The sequence below is a fragment of the Balaenoptera borealis genome (assembly GCF_965194805.1).
Source record: "Balaenoptera borealis genome assembly, chromosome: 4".
Lineage (NCBI taxonomy): Eukaryota > Metazoa > Chordata > Mammalia > Artiodactyla > Balaenopteridae > Balaenoptera > Balaenoptera borealis.
Window position 1 is genome coordinate 97,710,489 of NC_138861.1, and position 22,138 is coordinate 97,732,626.

General features: G+C 37.0%; 1 protein-coding gene across 2 annotated transcripts in view; it reads right to left on the reverse strand.

Annotated features, from left to right (window-relative positions):
• The window catches only part of TBC1D19 (TBC1 domain family member 19), a 209,833-nt gene that overhangs the window by 177,513 nt on the left and 10,182 nt on the right, over nucleotides 1–22,138 (reverse strand). The window contains exon 2 of one of the 2 annotated variants that reach the window (XM_082389264.1): nucleotides 7,140–7,175. The exons of the other annotated variant lie outside the window; for it this stretch is intronic. Within the exon in view, the coding sequence (XP_082245390.1) occupies nucleotides 7,140–7,175 (36 nt within the window). The remainder of the gene's footprint in view (nucleotides 1–7,139; nucleotides 7,176–22,138) is intronic. 2 annotated transcript variants of the gene reach the window in all.

Consider the following 22,138-nt stretch of genomic DNA (forward strand, 5'->3'; position numbering starts at 1 on the left):
TGAACAGTGTCATCTTTGGATCGCTGCTCTGTAAACCTGCATTTTTTTGTACATATTGATGGAAAATACATAAAACTACTCACTCACAAATGCTTATTAGTGTCTCTTTCATCTTCAATTGCATGATTTCTATTCTACTGGTTTTTCACACTGTAATTTTTACCAAAAATACTAATTTCTCCAACTTATAATGGCTTCAGTTACCTTCAAAGTGTTCACCTTTCATCACCTAGCTCTCTCTATCAAATTCTAGAAGCATATTTTTTAAGAAGGCATTTCTATTAGGGTATCTCATAAGCATTTTAAATCTAAGAAATCAAAAACTGATCTTATTTTCCACTTACTACCTTTCTCCTCTTCTATTTTTAATCCTCATCCATGAAATTACCATTCACCAAATCTTCCAACTCAGAAACTTTAGTTATTCTCAATTCTACTCTAATTCTTCTACGATTCAACCCCTTTCTGGGAAGATGGCATTGGTGGCAGTGAGGTTTTTTTTTGTAATCTTCCTGATCTCCACATAGAAACACACCAAGCAACTAGACAGCAAAACCAAAATTCCATGGAAAACATTTACAACCAAACTTGGTGATAAGATATTCCTCACAAACCTAAAATATAAGCAGTTGTGGACAAACCAACAGCCACATGACCTGTATGGTATTAGCATCTACACAGGAAAAAGCAGAGGGGTATCTGATAGATATGAAAAGAGGAGAACCCCAAAATAGCCAGCAAGTATTCACTGGAACATATGATGAGCTAATTTTAGAACAGGAGCTGACAATGGGAGGGGTTTTGTCTAATCCAATATAGCGGATGAGGTTTGAAGACACTGGCACAGCCTAGCACCTATGAATTCTTGAAACTGACCGGTCAGGGCTCCCTTTCTCCCTTTCTGAGGAGAAAAACTTGATAGAGTAATAAAAATTGAGGATGACAGGGAACCAACTTACTACCTTGAAAACTGATAAATAAATGAAAAGGCATTTATCTAGCCTGCCTTTCCTACAGGAACTGTACCACTTGGTAACCAAATAATAGGTAAGGAGAAATGTCTCTTTATAAAAATATTCCAGCTAATAACTAAAACAGATATGATATAATTAGAATATCACCGTTTTGCAATCCCTAATCAATTCTAGGCATTGAGCAGAAACAGCTATTAACTTTGCAAAAAGACAATCAGCAATTATGTGCTTCTCAATGAAAGAAGACTCCAGTGCCAATAGTCGTGGTCATTGAGATGGCACCTGAGCCTGATCAAAGCCTCTGGGTCCAACTGTCAACTTACAAGTCATACAAGCTGCACCATGAGTGTGTAATCAGAAAAATCCAGGTTGTGAGAAATCCTAAAGGCCAAACGGCCCAGTTCTTCAGCTGATCAATTGTAAGGGGGGAAAAGAGAGGAAGGAGAGAAAACCTGTAGATTTTAAAAGACTTAAAAGGTATATCAAAGAATCTTTTTTTTAGTTGGCAAAACTCAGAGCCTCCAGGGATACACATTTGGTTAATGAAACTATCAAGAAATGCAGGAAAGTGATTACCATAAAAATCAGGTCCTCTGGGAGGGAGGGACTTGTGACTGGGGTGAGACAAATGGAGAGGTTTCTGATGTGGCTGGCAACGTTTCACTTTTTTACCAGGGTGGTTGTTTAAGGTCGTTCATCTTATAATAATTCATTACATTATAGATTTGTGTAGCTTCTGTTTGTGTTTTACTTTACAACAAACAGGGCAAAAAAAAGAAAAAAGAAAAATACATCCCCGCAATCTATTCCTTCTCTCCATTCTAAAGTCCTACTTTATTAAGGCAACCTGATTTTTTTGTTTATAGGTCAAGGAGGAAGAAACATGGCCAGCTCCCCATCTGGTACTTTCTTCTTTTTTTCTTTTAATTGGAGTATAGTTGATTTACAATATTGTGTTAGTTTCAGGTGTACAACAAAGGGAATCAGTTATACATATACATATCTCCACTCTTTTTTAGATTCTTTTCCCACATAGGCCATTACAGAGTCTTGAGTAGAGTTCCCTGTGCTATACAGTACGTCCTTATTAGTTATCTATTTTATATATAGTAGTGCTGCCACCTTATTTAAATTGCAACTACCCCCCACCTGGCATTTTCACACTCCCTTACTCTACTTTTTCTTCTTTCTTAGCATTTATGCCTCTTAATATACTGTATGATTTATTTACTATGTTTATTGGTATACTATCTCCCTACACTAGAAGTGGTAAGCTCGACCAGGGCAGATATCTTTTTTTGTTGTTCTCCTTTGTATCCTAAGTGCCTAGAATAGTTATTTTCACATAGCAGATGCTCAATAAATGTTTATTGAATAAATGAACCAATTTCTCCCTTTTCCAGTCCATATTCCAGCATTTTCTTCCTAAAACGTAAGTCCTTCTCGGCTGTGGATCTCCACAGCATATATAAGAAGTCTAAACTTTTCAACAGGACACACTGGGACTTTCACAATGTAGACCAACTTGTCTCTCCAAATTCATCAGCTGCTGCTCCACCAAGCCAACAACATCCTCTCTTTTCTCACACCTCCTCCCTGACACCCTACACTCTAGCCACAGTGAGCTATAATCACTGATACCCCAAATGTCAAATACTTTAAGGGTTCCAGGCTTGTAAGGGTTCCAGGCTTTTGTTCATATTGTTTCCTCAGATGGAAGAGCTCCCTCAACACCTTGGCAAATACCTACTAGCTTCCACTTCCATACATCCCTCAAATATCACCTCCTTTCCCAACTACCCCACCTGCTACCTGCAAAGACAGTACATGCTATTCCTCTGTGAGAGCACTTACCCAATTACAGTGTAATTTTCAGCTCACCTATTTCTCTTTTTAACTCTTAAATTCAAAGGCAAGACCATGTCTTCATTTCTGCATCCCAAGTGTTACTTGGCATTAACTGTTGCTTGACAAAATTGTATTGACCAAACCATGTTCTATCCTTTTCAACTAATTTCCCCTCAAATAAACAAGGAACTTTATAAAACTTATGTTTAACTGAAGAGACTCGTTTCCAGTCTGTAATTCCTAGGATTTTAAAAGGTGCAAAACCCTTCTTATTATTCAAGAGTATCAAGGCAAAAGGAAATAGGTTTTCTTTTTACTAAGTCTGTATTTGGAAATGACTCAGAAGTAGCAAAATTTAAAGAATTTCAAGAGAAAAAAATGATTATTCCTCCTAAGCATTTTCAATACTTCAAGTTGCTAGATCTCCTAGATATACTTTTTTTAAAATATAAATTTATTTATTTATTTATTTATTTATTGGCTGTGTTGGGTCTTCGTTGCTGCGCATGGGCTTTCTCTAGTTGTGGCGAGCAGGGGCTACTCTTCGTTACGGTGCGTGGGCTTCTCATTGCAGTGGCTTCTCTTGTTGCAGAGCACGGGCTCTAGGCACACGGGCTTCAGTAGTTGCAGCATGCGGGCTCAGTAGTTGTGGCCCACGGGCTCTAGAGCGCAGGCTCAATAGTTGTGACACACGGGCTTAGCTGCTCCGTGGCATGTGTGATCTTCCCAGACCAGGGCTCAAACCCGTGTCCCCTGCATTGGCAGGCGGATTCTTAACCACTGCGCCACCAGGGAAGTCCTCCTAGATATACTTTTTGATATCAAAGGCAAATCAAAATTCATTAATCATCTAAGCTAATTATAAGAATCTTGAGAAATCTGAGACTCAGAAGCAGGACAGTGACAGGAGGACAACGTGATAAGGCACAGCAATTCTCAAACATGTTTTAGCAGCATAATCCTTTTTTTCAAATGAAATCTGAACCCTATTGGAACCCAATTACATAAAACACATTGAAAGTGATATTACTAGACAATGAAAACAATGAGTCTTTTCTCATTGACTAAGGTATGATTAACATTAAAAAGGTACAGCTTTATTCTGCTATGGTCTCAATACCTAATTTATTTTTGTATTTTGTTTTATTTGTTCAATTAAAAAAAAAGATCCTGATTCACAGAGATAGGTGTTTACATTGTTAACAGCCCTTCTGGCAACCTCAGCACACTCCCAAACAAACTGCTGCAGGAAATCAAAACTGCTGCAGTTGGAATTTTTTATTTTGAAGACAAATCACTAAAAGTATTTATCACAAATACAAAAATCAGAAAAGGGCTTCTGATACTTAGAACTGCTGAAACTATGCATCCCATAGTATTACTACCACGTGACGTGTTCTCACATCAGATGTTGTCCCATATCTCAGCAGTGCACCAGGATGGGGGCTCACGTTGAGCAGATGCACTTTCACTCAGCCTGGCCCATGCCTGTCACTGTATACCCCCTGCAGTACTACCTCACTTGTACAATGTACCATGAGTGGACATGTACAAGCCCAAATATTTGGAAAGACCAGTGCAGATTTACATCCTTCCTCACCAATGACACATTTCTAAGTGTCCAAACATATGAAGAGATGAAAGAAACAGGGTTTTGCTTTTTCTTCCTCTAGGATCTATGCAGAAACAAGTTAATGTGAAATCACAATAGTGGATTATGGAGTACTTGATATAACAACACATTTGAAAGAGCGTTGTTTCTTAATATAATGATTAAATTAAGTATTTTTTTAATGTTTTTTTTCCTTCTTTTTTTTTTTTTTAAAGTATTTGTTTATTTATTTATTATGGCTGTGTTGGGTCTTTGTTTCTGCGCGAGGGCTTTCTCTAGTTGTGGCAAGCGGGGGCCACTCTTCATCACGGTGCGCGGGTCTCTCACCGTCGCGGCCTCTCTTGTTGCGGAACACAGGCTCCAGAAGCGCAGGCTCAGCAGTTGTAGCACACGGGCTTAGTTGCTCCGCGGCACGTGGGATCTTCCCGGACCAGGGCTCGAACCCGTGTCCCCTGCATTGGCAGGTGGACTCTCAACCACTGCGCCACCAGGGAAGCCCTAAATTAAGTCTTTTTAAGTGAATAGAATGTTTTCAGAATCCTTGGATATAACAGAGCATAGTTCTAAAACCACTTGGGACTAAATGAGAGTGAGATTTGGCATCAGAGGACCTGCAAACATCTCTCGGCCTTATTTGTTACCTTGGTCCAGTAAGTTAACCTCTCTGTCTCAATTTTCTTTTTTATTTAATGAGGAATATAATACCTGAGCTAGGTTATCAGGAGACTCAATCAGAAAATTTGTCAAAGTTATTTTTAGGCTGGGAAGTCCAATAGAAGTTAAAATTGTGTTATAAGATGTGCCCAGATGGCAGTGGACTAAATGTAGAAGGTTGGCAGGGAAGGATTGACTGGAGGTAGAGGTTTTTAAAATATCTATAACAAAAGTTAAACCTTCTTTTATACAAAATGCCTCTAGCTCACTAAAAGAGCTGGTAAAAAATATGTTCAAAATATAATTAGCAAGAGAGTGTATAGTACATTCCTAGCCATGGCCCTGCATACAATTTACCAATTCATTTATGTTGATATTTCTGACATCCTCCACCATTCTGCATTCTAAAAACACCTGGCCATCTCCACTCCAACCCCAACCCCACTAGCACACACACATTCACACACGCGCACACATACGTACCCAGTTTCTTTCTACTTCCACCAGAACAGGCTTAGTCCAAAGCATTGCTCACTGGCAATCTTAAATTTCTAAACTTGGTGACTGAAGGAAACTGGAGAAGCAAAGTGGATGAAGTCGTGGTGGGGTCAAAAAAGCCAGGAGATAAACTAAGGCTAAATACTCATAAAGTGCAAACCAAGGCAGAGGAAGGTTTACAAAAAGGGTTCCAAAAACCCTCTGATTCTCTCTGAAGATGCCCCATCCTCTCCACTTCTCATGATGCCACTGTGCCAATCCTGGGCTTCATCTATCTGTGCCCGAAGAATCACAGAATTTCAGGGTTAGAAGGGACTATAGAGTTCTTCTAGGTCGACTAACCATTTAATGACTGACTCTCCTCTCCAAGGGATTTTCTAGCTTAGAAACTCTCTCTTAGAAACTCTAAGCTAGCTTTCCCCACCTTTGGTCAATTCCATCTTTGAACTATTCTGCTAGAAAATCCTTTATTATGAACTAAAATTGATTACCCTTAACATCTGCCACCACCATGTGTGCCCCCCCACCCACCCCAAGGTCACAGAAAATATGCTGAATCACTTTCCTGTGAGAGATCTTCAAATATTCGAATTTAACTACTGTGTCTTCCCTGAAAGCTTCTCAAGGTCACATACATTTCTAGGTTCTCCAAGATCTCTTCATATGAGAGATTCTCCTTACCACCCTGGCCATTCTTGTCTGAGCAAAGTGCAGTCCAGCTTGTCCTCTACTGTAGTAACTTCCTAACCTACCACTCTACTTCACTCATTCCACTAAACCACTGATTCTCACTTTTAAGTCTCAGGACCCTCACTCTTAAAAATTACGGAGGATCTGGGAGGACCTTCAAGATGGCAGAGGAGTAAGACGTGGAGATCACCTTCCTCCCCACAAATACATCAAAAATACACCTACATGTGGAAGAACTCCTAGAGGACACCTACTGAACGCTGGCAGAAGACCTCACACTTCCCAAAAGGCAAGAAACTCCCCACGTACCTGGCCGTGTGGCTGACACGGTCTTGGTGCTCAGGCCGGGTGTCAGGCCTCAGCCTCTGAGGTGGGAGAGCTGAGTTCAGGACACTAGACCACCAGAAACCTCCCAGCCCCACGTAATATCAATCGGCAAGAGCTCTCACAGAGATCTCTGTCTCAACACTAAGACCCAGCTCCACTCAACGACTACCAAGCTCCAGTGCTGGACACCCTATGCTAAACAACTAGCAAGACAGGAACACAACCCGCCCATAAGCAGAGAGGCTGCCTAAAATCATACTAAGTTCACAGATACCTCAAAACCCATCACCAGATGCATTCCTGCCCACCAGAAAGAAAAGATCCAGCCTCATCCACCAGAACACAAGCACCAGTCCCCTCCACCAGGAAGCCTACACAACCCACTGAAGCAACCTTACCCACTGGGGGAAGACACCAAAAACAATAGGAACTATGAACCTGCAGCCTGCAAAAAGGAGACCCCAAACACAGTAAGTTAAGCAAAATGAGAAGACAGAGAAATACACAGCAGATGAAGGAGCAAGGTAAAAACCTACCAGACCAAACAAATGAAGAGGAAATAGGCAGTCCACCTGAAAAAGAATTCAGAGTAATGATAGTGGAGATGATCCAAAATCTGGGAAATAGAATGGAGAAAATACAAGAAATGTTTAACAAGGACCCAGAAGAACTAAAGAGCAAACAAACAATGAAGAACAACACAATAAATGAAATTAAAAATTCTCTAGAAGAAATCAATACCAGAATAACTGAGGCAGAAGAATTGATAAGTGACCTGGAAGATAAAATAGTGTAAATAACTACCACAGAGCAGAATAAAGAAAAAAGAATGAAAAGAATTGAGGACAGTCTCAGAGACCTCTGGGACAACATTAAATGCACCAACATTCGAATTATAGGTGTCCCAGAAGAAGAAGAGAAAAAGAAAGGGACTGAGAAAATATTTGAAGAGATTATAGTTGAAAACTTCCTTAATATGGGAAAGGAAATAGTCAGTCAAGGCCAGGAAGTGCAGAGAGTCCCATACAGGATAAATCCAAGGAGAAACATGCCAAGACATATTAAACAAACTATCAAAATTAAATACAAAGAAAAAATATTAAAAGCAGCAAGGGAAAAGCAACAAATAGCATACAAGGGAATCCCCATAAGGTTAACAGTTTATCTTTTGGCAGAAACTCAGTAAGCCAGAAGGGAGTGGCAGGACATATTTAAAGTGATGAAAGGGAAAAAACTACAACCAAGATTACTCTACCCAGCAAGGATCTCATTCAGATTCAACAGAAAATTAAAGCCTTTACAGACAAGCAAAAGCTAAGACAATTCAGCACCACCAAACCAGCTTTACAATAAATGCTAAAGGAACTTCTCTAGGCAGGAAACACAAGAGAAGGAGAACACCTACAATAACAAACCCAAAACAATTAAGAAAACGGTAATAGAAACATACATATTAATAATTACTTTAAATGTAAATGGATTAAATGCTCCAACCAAAAGCCACAGACTGGCTGAATGGATACAAAAGCAAGACCCATATATATGCTGTCTACAAGAGACCCACTTCAGACCTAGGGACACATACAGACTGAAAGTGAGGGGATGGAAAAAGATATTCCACACAAAAGGAAATCAAAAGAAAGCTGGAGTAGCAATTTTCATATCAGACAAAATAGACTTTAAAATAAAGAATATGACAAGAGACAAAGAAGGACACTACATAATGATCAAGGGACCAATCCAAGAAGAAGACATAACAATTGTAAATATTTATGCAGCAAACATAGGAGCACCTCAATATATAAGGCAAATGCTAACAGCCATAAAAGGGGAAATTGACAGTAACACAATCATAGTAGGGGACTTTCACACCCTTCTTTCACCAATGGACAGATCATCCAAAATAAAAATAAATACGGAAACACAAGCTTTACATGACACATTAAACAAGATGGACTTAACTGATATTTATAGGACATTCTATCCAAAAACAACAGAATACACATTCTTCTCAAGTGCTCATGGAACATTCCCCAGGGTAGATCATATCTTGGGTCACAAATCAAGCCTTGGTAAATTTAAGAAAATTGAAATCGTATCAAGTATCCTTTCCAACCACAACGCTACGAGACTAGATACCAATTACAGGAAAAAAAACTGTAAAAAATACAAACACATGGAGGCTAAACAATAAGCTACTAAATAATCAAGAGATCACTGAAGAAATCAAAGAGGTAATCAAAACATACCTGGAAACAAATGACAATGAAAACACGACGACCCAAAACTCATGGGATGCAGCAAAAACTGTTCTAAGAGGGAAGTTTATACACTACAATCCTACCTCAAGAAACAAGAAACATCTCAAATAAACAACCTAAACTTACACCTAAAGCAATCAGAGAAAGAAGAACCAAAAAACCCCCAAAGTTAGCAGAAGGAGAGAAATCATAAAGATCGATCAGAAATCAATGAAAAAGAAATGAACAAAACAATAGCAAAGATCAAAAAACTAAAAGCTGGTTCTTTGAGAAGATAAACAAAATTGATAAACCATTAGCCAGACTCATCAAGAAAAAAAGGGAGAAGACTCAAATCAACAGAATTAGAAATGAAAAATGAGAAGTAACAACTGACACTGCAGAAATACAAAGGATCATGAGAGATTAATACAAGCAACTATATGCCAATAAAATGGGCAACCTGGAAGAAATGGACAAATTCTTAGAAAAGCACAACCTTCTGAGACTGAACCAGCAAGGAACAGAAAATATAAACAGACCAATCACAAGCACTGGAATTGAAACTGTGATTAAAAATATTCCAACAGGGGCTTCCCAGGTGGTGCAGTGGCTGAGAATCTGCCTGCCAATGCAGGGGACATGGGTTCGAGCCCTGGTCTGGGAAGATCTCACATGCCATGGAGCAACTGGGCCCGTGAGCCACAACTACTGAGCCTGTGCGTCTGGAGCCTGTGCTCCGCAACAAGAGAGGCCGCGATAGTGAGAGGCCCACGCACCGCGATGAAGAGTGGCCCCCGCTCACCACAACTAGAGAAAGCCCTCGTACAGAAACGAAGACCCAACACAGCCAAAAATAAATAAATAAATAAATAATTTTATTAAACAAAAAAAATCTTCCAACAAACAAAAGCCCAGGATCAGACGGATTCACTGGTGAATTCTATCAAACATTTAGAGAAGAGCTAACGCCTATCCTTCTCAAACTCTTCCAAAATATAGCAGAGGGAGGAACATTCCCAAACTCATTCTTTGAGACCATCATCATTCTGATACCAAAACCAGACAAAGATGTTACAAAAAAAGAAAACTACAGGCCAATATCACTGATGGACATAGATGTAAAAATCCTCAACAAAATACTAGCAAAAGAATCCAGCAGCACATTAAAAGGATCATACACCATGATCAAGTGGGGTTTATCCCAGGAATGCAAGGATTCTTCAATTTACTCAAATCAATCAATGTGATACACCATGTTAACAAACTGAAGGATAAAAACCATATGATCATCTCAATAGGTGCAGAAAAAGCTTTAGAAAAAAATTCAAGACCCATTTATGATAAAAACTCTCCAGAAACTAGGCCTAGAAGGAACTTACCTCAACATAATAAAGGCCATATATGACAAACCCACAGCCAACATCGTTCTCAATGGTGAAAAACTGAAACCATTTCCACTAAGATCAGGAACAAGACAAGGTTGCCCACTCTCACTGCATTTATTCAACATAGTTTTGAAAGTTTTAGCCACAGCAATCAGAGGAAAAAAAAAGAAATAAAAGGAACCCAAATCGGAAAAGAAGTAACACTGTCACTGTTTGCAGATGACACGATACTATACATAGAGAATCCTAAAGATGCCACCAGAAAACTACTAGAGCTAATCAATGAATTTGGTAAAGTAGTAGGATACAAAATTAATGCACAGAAATCTCTTGCATTCCTATACACTAATAATGAAAAATCTGAAAGAGAAATTAAGGAAACACTCCCATTTACCACTGCAACAAAAAGAATAAAATACCTAGGAATAAACCTATCTAAAGAGACAAAAGACCTGTATGAAGAAAACTATAACACACTGATGAAAGAAATTAAAGATCATACAAACAGATGGAGAGATATACCATGTTCTTGGATTGGAAGAATTAACATTGTGAAAATGACTGTACTACCCAAAGCAATCCACAGATTCAATGCAATCCCTGTCAAACTACCAGTGGCATTTTTCACAGAATTAGAGCAAAATATTTCACAATTTGTATGGAAACACAAAGACCCCTAATAGCCAAAGCAATCTTGAGAAAGAAAAACAGAACTGGAGGAATCAGGCTACCTGACTTCAAACTATACTACAAAGCTACAGTAATCAAGAGAGTATGGTACTTGCACAAAAACAGAAATATAGATCAATGGAACAAGATAGAAAGCCCAGAGATAAACCAACGCACATATGGTCACCTTATCTTTGATAAAGGAGGCAAGAATATACAGTGGAGAAAAGACAGCCTCTTCGATAAGTGGTGCTGGGAAAATTGGACAGCTACATATAAAAGAAGGAAATTAGAACACTCCCTAACACCATACACAAAAATAAACTCAAAATGGATTAAAGACCTAAGTGTAAGGCCAGACACTATCAAACTCTTAGAGGAAAACATAGGCAGAACACTCTATGACATATATCACAGCAAGATCCTTTTTGACCCACCTCCTAGAGAAACGGAAATAAAAACAAACAAATGGGACCTAATGAAACTTAAAAGCTTTGGCACAGCAAAAGAAACCATAAATAAGACGAAAAGACAACCCTCAGAATGGGAGAAAATATTTGCAAATGAAGCAAATGACAAAGGATTAATCTCCAAAATATACAAGCAGCTCATGCAGCTCAATATCAAAAAAACAAACAATCCAATCCAAAAATGGGCAGAAGACCTAAACAGACATTTCTCCAAATAAGATATACAGATTTGCAACAAACACATAAAAGGATGCTCAACATCACTAATCATTAGAGAAATGCAAATCAAAAGCACAATGAGGTATCACCTCATAACGGTCAGAATGGCCATCATCAAAAAATCTACAAACAATAAATGCTGGAGAGGGTGTGGAGAAAAGGGAACCCCCTTGCACTGTTGGTGGGAATGTAAATTGATACAGCCATTATGGAGAACAGTATGGAGGTTCATTAAAAGTCTAAAAATAGAACTACCATATGACCCAGCAATCCCACTACTGGGCATATACCCTGAGAAAATCATAATTCAAAAAAGTCATGTACCACAATGTTCATTGCAGCACTATTTACAATATCCAGGACATGGAAGCAACCTAAGTGTCTGTCGACAGATGAATGGATAAAGAAGATGTGGCACATATATACAATGGAATATTACTCAGCCATAAAAAGAAACGAAATTGAGTTATTTGTAGTGAGGTGGATGGACCTAGAGTCGGTCATACAGAGTGAAGTAAGTCAGAAAGAGAAAAACAAATACCGTACGCTAACACATATATATATGAAATCTAAAAAAAAAAAAAAAAGGTTCTGAAGAACCTAGGGGCAGGTCAGGAATAAATATGCAGATGTAGAGAAGGGACTTGAGGACACGGGAAGGGGGAAGGGTAAGCTGGGACAAAGTGAGAGAGTGGCATTGACATATATACACTACCAAATGTAAAATAGATAGCTTGTGGGAAGCAGCCGCATAGCACAGGGAGATCAGCTCGGTGCTTTGTGACCACCTAGAGGGGTGGGATAGGGAGGGTGAGGGGGAGATGCAAGAGGGAGGGGATATGGGGATACATGTATACATATAGCTGATTCACTTTGTTATACAGCAGCAACTAACACAACAATGTAAAGCAATTATACTCCAATAAAGTTGCTAAAAAAAAAAAATTACTGAGGATCCAAGATTACTTTTGTTTATGTGGATTAGATCTACTGATATTTACAGTATTAGAAATTAATACAGAAAAATTAAACCTATTTGTTTATTAGTATGGAAGTTCCTCAAAAAATTAAAAATTGAATTTCCATATGGTCCAACAATTCCAAATCTACATATATACTCAAAAGAACTGAAAGCAGGGATTTGAACAGATATTTGTACACTCATGCTCAAAGCAGCATTATTCATAATAGTTAAAATGTGGACACAACCCAAGTGTCCACAGATAATTGAATGGATAAAGAAAATGTTGTATATATAATGGAATACTATTCAGCCTTAAAAAAGAAAGACAATTCTGACACATCTACAACATGGAGAAACCTTGAGGACATTATGCTAAGCAAAATAAGCCAGTCAGAAAAAGACAAATACTGTATGATTCCATTTATATGAGCTATCTAGAATAGTCAAATTCATAGAGACAGAAAGTAAAATGGTAATAGCCAGGGACTGTGAGGAGGAAGGAATGGGAAGTTAGTGTTTAACGGGTACAGAGTTTCAGTTTGGGATGATGAAAAAGTTCTGGAGATGGATGGTGATAATGGTTGCACAATAATGTGAATGTACTTAATGCCACTGAACCGTACAGTTAAAAATGGTTAAAATCTAAATTTTATGTTTATTTTACCACAATAAAAATATTTGTTGGGACTTCCCTGGTGGTCCAGTAGTTAAGACTCTGCACTACTAATGTAGCGGGTTTGGGTTCAATCCCTGGTCAGGAAACTAAGATCCCACATACCACAACTAAGCCCATGTGCTGCAACTAGAGAAGCCCGCGTGCCACAACAAAGAGCCTGCACAGCCAAAAAAAAAAAAATTTGTCAATTCATCTTAAAATAACAATGTAAATCCATTGTATATTAACCTAAATATTTTTATTTAAAAGAACTGTATTTTCAGAAACAAAAATTAGTGCGAAAGAGGCACTGTTTTACATTTTTGCAAATGTCTTTGATGTTTGGATAGTAAAAGACAACTGGAGTCTTCAATCTGCTGTGATACTTCATCTACGGCACTATGCTCTCTTGATTGATGTATATGAAAGTCAGTGTCACACAGATATGCAACTGGAAAAGGGAAGGATATTTTAATATCCTTTTCAGATACTGTGGATGCTCTCCTTTGATAGTACACTAAATTTGACAGGTAGTAGTTTCCTAAAGATTAGTTGCAATGTGGAATCTGAACATCAATAAACTTTTCATACTTTATTAGAAAAACATGTAGCAATCTGCCTTGCACTTTGAATCAATCTTCTACCTACACATGATTTTGTAACATTATGTACTGATCATTTCAAATATACTAAGTGATGCCGTGGACACATTTCATTAAACAATATCAAAAAGTAGAATTTGCCGGGCTTCCCTGGTGGCACAGTGGTTGAGAATCTGCCTGCCAATGCAGGGGACACGGGTTCGAGCCCTGGTCTGGGAAGATCCCACATGCCACGGAGCAACTAGGCCCCTGAGCCAGAACTACTGAGCCTGCGCGTCTGGAGCCTGTGCTCCGCAACGAGAGGCCGCAACAGTGAGAGGCCCGCGCACTGCGATGAAGAGTGGCCCCCGCTCGCCGCAACTAGAGAAAGTCCTCGCACAGAAACGAAGACTCAACACAGTCAAAAATTAATTAATTAATTTTTTTAAAAAAGTGAGTTATTAAAAAAAAAAAGTAGCATTTGTTAATATCACCATCAATATCATCAGAAAAGTCTTTAAGTATTAAGTAGCCATCAAAGTCACAGTGATAATGCAAGTTTTCCAGAATCTGATTTTTATTTAAAGCTTGGATTTTATCACTGGCAACACATAACAGTTTTCCTTGAAGTGATAGGCTCACTTTGCTCATTTTTAAAGAAAATATCTTCCAAATATCCAAGTCTGAATAACAGTTTGTCAATAGTTTACTCTTATAAGTAAAGATGTTTCATTTAAAAAAAAAAGCAGTTCAGCTTGTACCTCAGTTAATTATTTAATCACTAGAGTGGTTTTCCTCTAGATAATCATCTTATTTCAATATACAGCAGTAGTGCCTTACGCATAATTTCCATTTCCTCAAACAGGATACTTAAAAGATGTGTATTCAAGAAATGAGATTTAATAAAATAATTGTTTACTGTTTGATCAAGTACACACAAATTAAACTTTTTTTTTTTTTAACTGTGAATGTATATCAGTGAAGAATACAATGACTACTAGTACAGTTTGGTACTAGTTCCCCGATTTAAACCCATCACCATTGCTTTTGTACCATCAGTGCAAATGTCAGTGCAGTGAATTTTTTTTAAAAAGGCCCTTGTATTTTACAATATAGTTTTGACCTGAAAGGGTCTTAGGGACCACCAGGGGTCCACAGACCATACTTTGAGAACCACTGCACTGGACTATAGGTTTCTAGAGGACTTGTCTTTCATCTCTATACCCAAGCAATACTTATCACATAGTAAGTACTTCATAAACATGTTTTCAATGAATGCATTACACTAAAGATTCCTTAGGCCTACACCTACAAAACCCCATGGAACGGGAATTCCCTGGTGGTCCAGGGGTTAGGACTTGGCGCTTTCACTGCTGTGGCCCAGGTTCAACTCCTTGTTGGGGAACTAAGATCCCACAAGCTGCGCGGCACAGCAAAAAACAACAACAACAACAAAACCAAATAGGAGGGAAAAAAGGTTACAAATAAAAGTGCATAAAACAAAACCATGGGGAACACGATGAATAAGACATTGTCCTTATATTTGGAATTTTTAGTCCAAAAAGGAAGATAGCTATAAGAAAATATGTTACAACAGAGGTATCATCCATAGAGAAAGAAACAATTAACTCTAACTGAAGAAACTGGAAAAGGGGAGCAAATGCGTAGAGGTTGAGAGGACAGACTGAGCAGAGGCATGGGAATGTTCTTGTGCACCATCAGTTTGTAGAATAGTCAAAGTTCCAATAGAACGTAGGAAGAAATAAAGTGGAGGATCAAGGGGGAACAATCTGCATTCCTATCTATCCTGCTCACCAGTGCCTGACTAGTGTCCCAAAAAGCCATCTTTATGTCTTCACCCTCCTCAAAATACCTCAATGACCACTTCACTGCCTATAAAATAAAGACAAACCCATTCTGGCATTTACAAACCTCTAAAAATCTTGTCCCACCCAATTTATATAATCTCATCTCTCTAGAAGTGCCCTACAACAGAAACCTTCTGCTTAGCCTTCTCACTGTTCCTACATTGGGAATTCACTCCCATCTTCCCACCTTGAGTGCCATCCAAGCCTTCTCCAATCCCAGGGGTCTCCTTTTAGTATAGCTATACCCTAGTATATGCCTATTCATTTGCATTCTTGTTTCAATAATTAACTGAACACGTCCTACATGCCAGTTCCTCAGTATAAAAAGAAAACCAACACATAGTCCTCCCTCACTCTTGTGGAACTCAAAACGTATTTAGTGAGGTAAACGAAAAGCTAAGGGAGAAGAAAAAAAAAAAAAAGGAAATAGTGCCCTTTCCCACATCAAACGCAAACATTCTTATCATTAACGTAACTGTTTTGTACTTCGTCGAATTTTTCTCAAGAGCCCATCACCACCACAGAAAAGAGGCTCAATTAAAACGTGTTGAATTGGGTACCCCCTTTTCTTCCTAATACTTTTGGTTCTTTCTAAAACTGTAAACCAGATTTGTTTCTGTAAGTCCAGTAGTTCCAGTGGACGTGCATTGTAGCCAAGAATGAGTTTTAGTTTCAAATTGGAAATTTTGGCTCTGTGCAAGCTGACCATGCCTTAATACTGAATCTGTATTGTATAATTCGAACTCTGCTCTGGTTTCTCTCACCTAAGGATGGATCCTTCACTGGTTTTCTTTTGCTGATGTCCCCAAGCTGACCCCCTTCTTTGCCAGCACTGACTGTCTTATGCCCCTTACTCTACATCTTTACTTCTTAGCCTCCTTTCATAATATACTGTACTTTTCCCTCTCACTTCGACTAGGCCTTACCTAATTCAAGAACCCTACATGACCTTCTCTAAGCAACTCAGTACTGAAATAAAACATGAAGAGATGTACTTACTTACACAAAGCAAATCCACATTTTAATAGTTATCTAATCCCTCAAGTACCTAAATTCTATGGAGACAAGAGGTTCCTTATTTTGAAATCCTGTATACCATAATTCATTTCTTCACTGTCTTACTTTCCAAGATGAAAGGACATGACAGTAGCCAAGGTAGATATTGGTAAGGATGATACCACTCCCTGGCTCACATCAAACACAATCAGAGTCACTGAATTGTTAATTTATATAACAGATGCAGTAGTTCAGTATGGAACTTCCCCTAGTATATACCAATCCCACCCTAGAGAGAAAAAAAAGACAGAAGATAGTAAGCTCTAATCATGGCACAGGACTTTATATATGTTCTATCCATCCATGCCTTACAGAAAATGTATTTAATTAAAATCTATTTAATTAAATCTATTTAATTTTCATTTCCCTAAAATAAATAATAAATAAATGTCAGTTTCTACTCTCATTTCTACGATCTCTTAATTCTCTATACATGGTACATATTTCTAATAACAATGAATAATAAACAAATGATATTTGAGATACGATTTCATAAGTTTTTTAGTAAGGGACACCAGCATTAAGATGCTATGGGGTCCTAGACTCATGACAACATCCTATCAGTTATATTATTCCTTCTCTCTCCAAAGCTTATCTTCTTTCAGATTCCTTCCTTTCACAATTCTATTATTTATAATAACAATATGAGCAACAAGACTTATTAAGCACTTAATGGAATGGAAATAACATTTGAGGTTTTACACAACATCCATTTTAAACACAAATAATGCATGATACAAAATAACAATGTTGATCTGGTGCTAGAGATCAAATTTGGAATTAGGCTATCACTCTAATGTCTAGAGGATGAGTGAACAAATTCAATTTTAAGATGTAGGTTGACTTCATAATTTAGGAAAACTCAGAAATCAAAAACCATAAGCTTTTTCTAGAAACACAAAATTCCATGTTATTATACCAAGATCTTAAATAATTAAACTTCAATATATAAAAGGATACATTAAAATAAAGTCAATGTTTAATACTAAAAAAGAAGCACTAGTGACAAGGGAAAAATCTGAAAATCATTTATATTTGTCTTTGAAGTACTCTGTGTGATTTTTATTTTTCTAATTAAGTTGGGCCAACACTGCTGTAGCACTTTCTGGATATACTCAGACAAAATGAAGGCAGTACAGAAAATGCTCGTGGCAGGAAAATGCCCTCCTGATTACATTTTTAAAGGCATGTAACAAATTAACAGCCAGTTGTTTAAATGTATATTACCAAAGCTGATTATAAAGTTGCCTTTTAAGAGTTAACAGATTTCTATTAAATGTCTGAGCTATTGGATATAAACTAAGGCAAAATTGTTATCACATATTTTTTCAAGTCCAAGACTATATTACATTACTTTTAAAGGATTTATAATTATATTCTTTTAAAGTATGAATCTATAATGTTATAGATCTCTTATTTTACCTTAAGAATCAGCCAAATACGTGTTTTTGAGTTTCCCATGTAACCATCTCCTTACCCTCCTTTATCTTTCCTCCTTGCTCTACTTTTTATTACCTCAAGGCAATTAACTGCCTGATGTTACATAGATACATAATCCTTTACTGGAAATTCCAAAACCTGAGAAGCTTTGAAAACCAAAGTTTTTTCATAACTGAATTAGTGGCAAAAATCTGTCCTGACTTGAACTCATTTGGTAGCAAAATCTGATCTGACCTGAATAGACATGAGACTATTTATAGTCCTTATTTATCACACTTAGTGTAAAAATTCATACATTTTGCTACATTAATATTAATGTGTATAATTACAAGGTGCTGTAAGACAATGGTAAGGATATTAAATAACATACAAATATGCATGAATTACCTTTCTAAAATTTGAAAAATGTGAATTCCAAAACATATCTGCCCCCGGGTTTTGGATAAGGGATTGTGGACCTGTATTTATTTGTAATACTATCATTTTGCCATGAGGGCAGAACTTTATCTTATTCATTGTTTTATCCCCTGGGCCTAGAATTGTGCCTGACACATAGTAAATACTCAATAAATATTTGTTGAATAATCAAAATAAAGAATCACATTGAATTAATAGAAGTGGAGTTCAAAACAGAAAGGAACAAGAATATGTCTTCAGGGCAGTAATCTCCAAATGAAGTTATAATTTATATAGGTCATGAATCTCTTATTTGCAATTGTGAAATACAAAAATCTTCGAAAAAAGTTTTGTCATTACTGCTTATTTTCTGAAACTTCAGGCTTTCTTACAAAATTGAGAAACAGCTATTGACTTATTAGATCCCAAATTAGAATAAAAAGAAATATTTAAAGGAAAAACATTTTTAAAGAAAAGCAGAGTGCCACAGCAGACTTTGAATTCCTTAAGGTAAAGATGCTTTTCGTATTCTTTTATCACTTAGTAAAGTATCTGGCACATAGTAAGTACTTAATATATACTGTTAGAATGAACATTAAAAAAGAAGAATTGGGATTTTTTCCATTTAATAAAGACATGTTGAGCACCCTTCTCAGGCCAGTCATTATGCTAGGTGTAAAAAACAGCAGGACAAGAGACACACAGTCTTTTTTTGCCTTCATGAAACAGATTTTTAGCGGGGAAGGCAGATGTTTAAATACTACAAAAAATAAAGTTCCAGGTACTATGGATCACAAAAGAAGAAGTACCTAAACTAAACTGGAAGGTTATGGAAAACCTATAAAGCTTAGACAGTTATGGCTGAAGAGTAGAGCGTGAAGAACAGTGCCACCAAGCTTTGCAGGCCTAATCAAGGACTCTGTACATTTTTCCAAGGGCAATGAAAAGCGTTGAGGGGTTTTTAAAAAAGGAGTGATATTTCATTTGGACTTTTAACTCAGACTTCTATTTATTGAGTACTTACTATGTGCCTGGCATATTATCTTGCTTAATCCTCACAAAATAGGCTTTATGTTTCCAAGTTGTATGTAGGAGCTGGTGGCCGATCAGCATCCCTATGTAGAACAACTAGTAGAGCCAAACAAACAAACAAAAATCCAACTATCTGAAGACAGAAAAGAGTTGTTGAGAGAACAAGAACTAGAGAAACAGAAAGAGAAAAAATCTTGAGAGACGAACTGGCTTCTGTAGCAACATTTTCCCTGGGATCATTACTCTGAGCATGAACAGAAGGCTGAGAATCAGGACAAACCCAGTACAAAGCCTGGTGGAGGGCTACCAAGGTTGGACAGAGAAATAAGCAGAGGTGTGGCATAGACTTGGAGATCTTAAGCACATGGCCAGTTTTCTCAAGAAATTTTTTGAATACTAGAATTCTGTGGGGTAGAAGGTTACAACCCTAAGCATGAAACCTGGGAAAAAGTTTCTTAGCAGTCTGACAAGAAAAAGGTTAGAGTCTGGGACCCAAAGGGGAAAGGACCCTTAGAGTATATCAAATTCTTAGCTGAAAACTTGTGAGAGCCAGGAAAGAACCAGAGGAAAATTGAGCCTGAAAGTAAAACTCAGCCTCAACCCAGCACACTCCCTAACTGGATTAAGGGAATCAGTCACAAGACTATCTGCCCAGTGGAGGGGAGACTGAACCCTCAAGAAAGGAGGCATTACAGTTTTTTGGACACAATGTCTGGCAACAAATAAAAGTTACAAGGCATGCCAGCAGACAAAATCAGATGAATAAAAGATAAGAGAAAATAACGCCATAGACAGAGATCCACATATGATCCAGATTTTGGTGTTAACTGACAAGGACTTTAAAACAATTGAGTTATATTTTTATAAAAGAGAAAAACTGGACAAAGTAGATGAAAAGCAGGTAATTTTACCTGAGAACTGGAATCAATAAAAGAGAACCATTTGGAAATTTTAGAATTGAAAAATACACTAAATGTAAATAAGAATTCATTAGATGGATTTACCAAGAGATATAAAATAGCATAAAACAGGATTGGTGAATTGAAAAAAGGTCAAAAGAAAATGTCCAAACTGAAGCACAGAGGAAAAAAAATATGTAAAGTAAAGAAAAAGAGTACTAGAGATAAGTAAGACTCAGTGAAAAATCTAACTGATGTACAAATTGGAGTCTCAGAAAGAAAGGAGAGAAAAATGTGGCAGAACAAATATTCAAACAGATAATGACCAAGAATTTTTCAAAACTGGAGAAAGATATCAACCCCAGATTTAAGAAGGCCCACAAACTCAAACCAGAATAAATTAAATGATTATAATAATAATAATAATGCAAACAACAATAATAACACAGCAAGGCACATCTTAACAAGACTGCTGAAAATCAAAGACAGAAAATGTTAAAACAGCCAGGGTGAGGGTGAGGGACATACATTCAGTGGATAACAAAAAGCCTGATGGCTGACTTCACAACAGAAAACAAAGAGGCCAGAAGGCAATGAAATGTCTCAACAGGCTGACAAAAAAATTACTGACAACTTTGAAATTTATGCACAGAAAAAAAAAAATCCTTCAAAAATAAAGATGAAATAAAGATATCATCAGACAAGTAAAACTGAGGAGCTTGTCATCTGGAAACTTGCACTGAAACAAATACTAAAAAGAGTTGTTATAGCAGAAGAAAAATAATCCCAGTGTAAATATAGAAAAGTAGGAGGGAATAATGAGAAACAAAAAGGATAAAAATTGGTTAAAAATGAGTAAATATTATTTTTTTTCTTTCTTAAGATAGTCTTAACTTTCCCATTCAGGCAGTTCAGCTACAAATCAGAAACAATCAGAATCAAGGTCAGAGGATTTCAACTCCTTTCTGAAAAATCACATAATGAATGCACTGATTCTGGCAATACCATTAAAAATACTAAAATGCAAAACAAAAAAAACCCAAAAAAATCCCCCAGCAAATATTGACTAAATACTTATGCTACAGAAGAATAATAGCAATGTCTTGTGGAATTTAAAATAAAATGCACAACAAAAATAACACAAGGGAAAAGAGGTGTAAATAAGTAAAGTGTTCTAAGTTCTAGCATTACATTACAGGGAAATAGTAAAAAAAAAAAAAATTAGTTTATTCAAGACTACAATTAATCAAGAATAAATGCTGTAGCCTCTAGGGTATCTACATAAATAACAGTAAAATAATGTGTAACTATCACATTAATGGAGACAAAAATAGAACAACAAAAATATTTGAATAAAATCTGAATAATCCAAAAGAATACAAGAAAAGAGAGAAAGCAGAATGTGAAGCAAATGTATCAAATTAAAAAACCAAATATTAAGACCAGAAATATAAAACCAAATATATCAGTAAATTCATTAAATGTAAATATACTAAATAATAAAATAAAAAGGTTTGTCAGCCTGGATTTAAAAAACAACTATACAAGGATGCTGATGCAGAAAGGGTGAAAATAAAAGTATGGAAAAACTCATGCCATGCAACGACTAACCAAAAAAAGCTGTTGTGGCTATACTAACATTGGACAAAACAGACTTT